General features: G+C 40.2%; 1 protein-coding gene and 1 non-coding gene across 2 annotated transcripts in view; one reads left to right on the top strand and one right to left on the bottom strand.

The window, feature by feature from the left end:
- The window catches only part of cyth3a (cytohesin 3a), a 61,759-nt gene that overhangs the window by 3,761 nt on the left and 51,856 nt on the right, over nt 1-6,142 (bottom strand). Inside the window, exons 10-12 of the mRNA XM_062056075.1 lie at nt 4,703-4,779; nt 1,077-1,148; nt 848-1,002 (exon numbers count right to left, since the gene is read on the bottom strand). Of these exons, the coding sequence (XP_061912059.1) occupies nt 848-1,002; nt 1,077-1,148; nt 4,703-4,779 (304 nt within the window). The remainder of the gene's footprint in view (nt 1-847; nt 1,003-1,076; nt 1,149-4,702; nt 4,780-6,142) is intronic.
- trnav-uac (transfer RNA valine (anticodon UAC)) lies at nt 4,585-4,657 on the top strand. Its single transcript has one exon. It is a non-coding gene; the product is annotated as a tRNA-Val (tRNA).

Genomic DNA, 6,142 nt, shown 5'->3' with positions numbered 1-6,142 from the left:
GGGATCAAATTGTGAGTTGTTGTAAGATTCACATCAGCCTTGTATTTTTTATACCAAAACACATGTTGCGAGAATCAGTTTGAATTGAGAACCGTGTTGAATCGAGAATCGATTCAAATTCCCAAGAATCAGAATCGAATTGAATCAAAGGTAAGATTCTCATCCTTTTTCTAATTTTATTAGCAAATAACATGTTGCGAGAATCGGGTTGAATCAAGAATCAATTTTTAATCAAATCGTCATAGGAATCAGAATCAAATTGAGTCGTGAGTTGTAGTAAGATTCACTTCCCTATGGATTTTCTTTATGGACATTAGAATTCATCATGTTTGCCAGTGGAGGTGCAGCAGAGAGGTGTGCTGACCTATTACCTCCTTGCACTTGTATTATAAGTAGCACCAAACTATAGCAGGCATACAGGGCAAATCACAGGACTTACAGTGTGTGCGTGTGTGTGTGTGTGTGTGTGTGTGTGTGTGTGTGTGTGTGTGTGTGTGTGTGTGTGTGTGTGTGTTTGTGTGTTTGTAATCAAAGGGAAGTGTGCTTATCCAGCAGAGCACCCTGGTTTGTTATCTATGTGAAAGTGTGAGAAACAGACTCCTGTTTGGTCACCAGTGTGCATGTGTGTGTGTGTGTGTGTGTGAGTGTGTGTGTGCGTGCCTTCCGCAGTGTGTTTATGTTGGATATTCCTAACCTACACACTACGTGCAAGAGTGTGTGTCTCACAGTCAAGGTCAGCCATGAGAACCTGACACGTGGGGATGTGGCTTAAGTGCCCCCACACACACACACACACTCACACACCCTTCAAGTGTAAATGGATCTATACGCAAACAGCCCCACTCACTTGATGGATTTGATCCATTCCTCCTTCTCCTCTTGCGTGGGGGCCGATATCCTGTAAACAACATGGTTGCCCTCCACCACTCGTCCGTCCGCTTCGGTTTTGCAGGCCTTGATCACCTGACCTTTGTGGTTGGGGTTGTAGAGCTCGAAACAGTTCTAGAGAGACACCGCAGTGTGAAAAAAACACACACACTCAAATATGAAGATGCGTGTAAAGTGTGTGTGCTTACAGGTTTTCTAGGTTCCTCCACCTCTCGGATACTGAGGTTCTCCAGGGGAATAATCCCACGTGGTTCTTTGTCCTGGAAAGAAACATCAACCAGACACTTATATGTGCATGCATGTACATATATAACAACTTTACAGTCATCTTTCAATAAATGTCTCAAAATTAATTATGACACAGTTGAATATTAGTTAAAAAAAATAAATTAATATGACATAAACCTCTATTAATGTCGGTTTTATGACATTTGCAAAAATTTATTTAGGTAAAGTCCATTATAAATGGGGGTCATTGTTTGAAAAAGGTCTCTACAATTGATTAATAATAGTGCCATCAGGGTGCTCCAACATCCATCCTTCTTCTACCGCTTGTCCCTTTTGAGGTGGCGGGGGTGGCTGGAGCCTACACCGGCTGCATTCGGGCGTAAGGCGGAGTACACCCTGGATGAGTCGCCACCTCATCGCAGGGCCAACACAGATAGACAGACAACATTCACACTCACATTCACACACAATTTAGTGTTGCCAATCAACCTATCCCCAGGTGCATGTCTTTGGAGGTGGGAGGAAGCCCACGCAGTCACGGGGAGAACATGCAAACTCCACAAAGAAAGACCCCGAGCCCGGGAATCGAACCCAGGACCTTCTTATTGTGAGGCACAATCACTACCCACTGTGTCGCCATGCGTTGCGCCAGCAATCATCAAAAACTATGAATAGGTTAAAAAAAAAAAAAAAAAAAAAAAAAAAAATTTTTACATTATAATACTATTACATAACAAATAAAAAATATTTAATTAGCTATATCTAAAATGTTTTTTTTATTGTCAATTATCTATGAACAATCCATAAAAAAGTGTCCAACTATGCAAACGATGAGACCACTGTTATTTTTTTAAATGATCTTATATGAAGTAAACCTTTTAAATGGATATTAAATTATTGTTAATGTCTGCTTTATATATATATAAAAAAAAACTTCCTAATCAAATCAAGTAATCCACCACTTGTCCCTCTCAAGGGTCGCAGGGGGGTGCTGGAGCCTACCCCAGCTGCACTCGGGTGGAAGGCAGGGTATGTCCATTGTAAATGAGGGTCATTTTTTGAAAAATGTCTCTACAATCATAAAAAAAAAAGATGTGCTGTACAAATGATAGTGCCACAATTGCTAAAAAATTTTTTTTTAAATAAAACACTTGAATTCAAGTAAAAATTACAACAAAAAATATTAAATAAAATATAGAAAACAAAACTGATTAATGGTGTTGCCATTTGGGTGCTCTGAAAATCCTCAGAAAAAGTCAATATAAATAGGAATTTAGTTAAAAACTAAAAACTATAACAAAAATGTAAATATAATTGACAAACAATGGGGCTCCAGGGTGCTCCATAAAAAAATAAACAATTACTTAACAATATAACAAATGTTTAATTACATTTACTTTTAAAAAAAAAGTCATCATCAATCATTTATGAACCATCCATAAAAAAACCTAATCCACTATACAAACTAATTTACCAACCACAGTACATGATATCATTATATACACTCATGTGAAATAGGACTATTACTTATTCCACACCTCTTCAATGTTTCTCCCACTAAAAGACTGAACTTTGCTGATACCACCAAACTACTATCTACCATGCATTAAATGTAAACTTATGCTTGAACCTGCACCTTGTATTTGCCCACCGAGGTGTGAGATGTTCAACCTGGTCACTTAGCGGACAGCACCTTAGGGAGATGTAACCATGCTCTCGCCACTCCTGCTATTGAACCATTATGTCTACAGGGCCAGACGTGTGTGTGCGTGTTTGTGTGTGTTTGTGTGTGTGTGTGTGTGTGTGTGTGTGTGTGTGTAAAGGGGCGGGGGGACATCCTTCATGTCATTTCGCTACTAATGAGGGGGCACTGCAAGGGGAAAGAAAATGCCCGAGGAAGACTGCTCACAGCTGGAGGAGAGAGTGTGTGTCTACTAATGTTTGCAGGCATGTACAGTGTGTGTGTGTGTGTGTGTGTTCTGGCAATGCTTACTTAATGGGGACATCGCTCTGTTTACACAGTCACCTTTAGGGGACCTCTGACGGTATGGGGACAAAAAAACAGGTCCCTTAAAGGGAAACCTTTTTAAATGATAGTCAGATCCAAGCTTTTTTGAAGCTTTAAATATTATTACCTTAAAGCAGTGGTCCCCAACCACCGGGCCGCGGACCGATTGGTACCGGGCCGCGCAAGAAATAAAAAAAATAAAAAAATATTTTATTTGATTTTTATTTTTTAATTAAATCAACATAAGAAACACAATATATACATTATATATCAACATAGATCAATACAGTCTGCAGGGATACAGTCCGTAAGCACACACGATAGTATTTCATTATGAAAAAAAAATATAATAATAATAATTGGGGACCACTGCCTTAAAGTATGATTCACATTCAGAATTGTCCATCCTTCTATATATGGTAGTTAGAGTTGCAGACAACTTCATTACTGCTAAATAGCAGTTTTCAGTAATGTCACAGAAGATGCAGGATTTGCTTTAACATTTATGTGTTGAAACTTCCTATAAGAGGACAGCTGTAGTGCTTTATTCTGAGGATCATGTCATATTTAATTTGAACTTTTTTTTTTTTTTAAATGGTCCTCAGTAGTCACGTACAAATTTGTGTGAATTATGCAAAATTAATTAAATTTGGTCCCCTTGAACCATATTAACTCTTTTTACCCCAGGGTCCCCAGTAAGAATGATCAGCACATTACTTCATCAATCCAGAGATTTAAAGACGTGTATGAGCTAACTGGGCACTGGCCATTTTACCAAATTTTTTTTATTCCTCTACAACCTGTAGAAAGGGTGGTCCCCACAAGTGATGATCAAAAACTTGGTCCCCATTCCAAATGTTTACCAGTATGTGTGTGTGTGCGCGTGCATAAGGGGGATGGGGTTGTTCTCACAATGTTGGGGATGAAGTGACATCTAACGGGTCGGGGGGGCGGAGAGGAGGGGGAGGCACTTTGCACAGCCCGGGCCAGATGTGTGGCGTGCGTATAGTTTGCAGATGTTTCCCATGAGGATTCATGTTCGTTGCTGGCGTGAGGTTCATGTAGGTCGAAAGCGCGGTGGGGGGAGGGGATGAGGGGTTCAGTTAAAGAGGTGAAGACTTTGTGGATTTTTTATTTTATTTTCCCAATGACAACTGATTGGGAACGCTTGGTTCGGTGATGTCGTGGTCATCATGTCTGCTTGTCCTGCGTTCAACCCCCAAAATGCGCAGCGTCACAAATGTGGATAATTATGGGGGAAGGCTGCTTGTATTGTGGTCATCACATCTGTATTGACACAAGAGCCTGGGTTCGATCCCCTGCATGTGTTCACTTTAATGCACAAGGCTGATTCAACATAATCAAAATAAGACTCAATTAATTAATCCGTGGGTGTAGTTTGTGGAATATTTTTCATTCAGATCAGGATTTACAGACGTGGCACAAAGAGTGAGAAATGTGGATCTATAGTGTAGTGGTCATCATGTCTGCTTTACACGCACAAGGTCCTGGGTTCGACCCCCAGTGGAACCAACTTTAAATGATTAATGTATGCTGCGGAATATGAGACATACTTACAGTTGTGTATTCAAAGTAATACAGGCAGTTGTCCGTCAGTATAAACCACCTCCTCTTCCACGTCTTCACCCTGCCGCCTGCACAGAGAACAAACACAACGACAAGGAGTTGAAACTGAGGAAGTGTGTGTTGAGCAAAACGCTGTGTGAACCTGCTTGAGACCTATGCTCCACGTGCCACATCCGCTTGTAATCATCTGAATTCAAAGACTCAATCAGGGGCATGGCCTGCACACGCCTGTTTCCTTTCAGCCTGAAAATCACTGATGTACACATGCATTTTATTTATTTGCTGGCCAACAATCGCCTTGGCAGAGTCTTTGCGGCAAGAGTGACCGGTTGCGTTTGTCTTCATGACTGGAAACTTCTTTTATCGAGACACACAATCGCGCCATCTGCCAGCATGGTGTAATAAAAGTAGATTATTTGGATTAGTGGATATTGAGTGATGTAATTAACCCGCATAATACAAAACAACATTTTGGTTTATAGCAACGCACAGTCTGGATGGAACATGTCTGATGCCGACCTGACAGACTGTGCACCGCTAAACTGATGTAATCAATACGTAATGTTCACTTGACCCAGATTTTTTCTACCGCAGGCAATGGTAAAATCAACGTTTTATATTTATGAAGTAAGTGTTGTGCTTGCAGACTGGTGTTAGTTTCACTTGCTAAAGCGAAATAAAAAAAATCCACTGACAAAGTTTAAATATGCATATTTTGCATTCATATTATTAAAAAAGTTAATATTGCTGATATTTTTCATTCAATTTTTTAAATTAAAAAAATTATGATTTTTTAATATAATATTTTTTATGTTTGTAATTATATATTTAAAGGCCTACTGAAATGAGATTTTCTTATTTAAACGGGGATAGCAGGTCCATTCTATGTGTCATACTTGATCATTTCGCGATATTGCCATATTTTTGCTGAAAGGATTTAGTAGAGAACATCGACGATAAAGCTCGCAACTTTTGGTCGCTGATAAAAAAGCCTTGCCTATACCGGAAGTAGCGTGACGTCACAGGTTGTGGAGCTCCTCACATCTGCACATTGTTTACAATCATGGCCACCAGCAGGGAGAGCGATTCGGACCGAGAAAGCGACGATTACCCCATTAATTTGAGCGAGGATGAAAGATTCGTGGATGAGGAAAGTGAGAGTGAAGGACTAGAGGGCAGTGGAAGCGATTCAGATAGGGAAGATGCTGTGAGAGGCGGGTGGGACCTGATATTCAGCTGGGAATGACTAAAACAGTAAATAAACACAAGACATATATATACTCTATTAGCCACAACACAACCAGGCTTATATTTAATATGCCACAAATTAATCCCGCATAACAAACACCTCCCCCCTCCCGTCCATATAACCCGCCAATACAAATCAAACACCCGCACAACACACTCAATCCCACAGCCCAAAGTACCGTT

This window comes from Entelurus aequoreus, linkage group LG08 (genome assembly GCF_033978785.1).
Source record: "Entelurus aequoreus isolate RoL-2023_Sb linkage group LG08, RoL_Eaeq_v1.1, whole genome shotgun sequence".
Classification (NCBI taxonomy): Eukaryota; Metazoa; Chordata; class Actinopteri; order Syngnathiformes; family Syngnathidae; genus Entelurus; species Entelurus aequoreus.
This window is presented reverse-complemented; position numbering and strand designations above follow the sequence as displayed.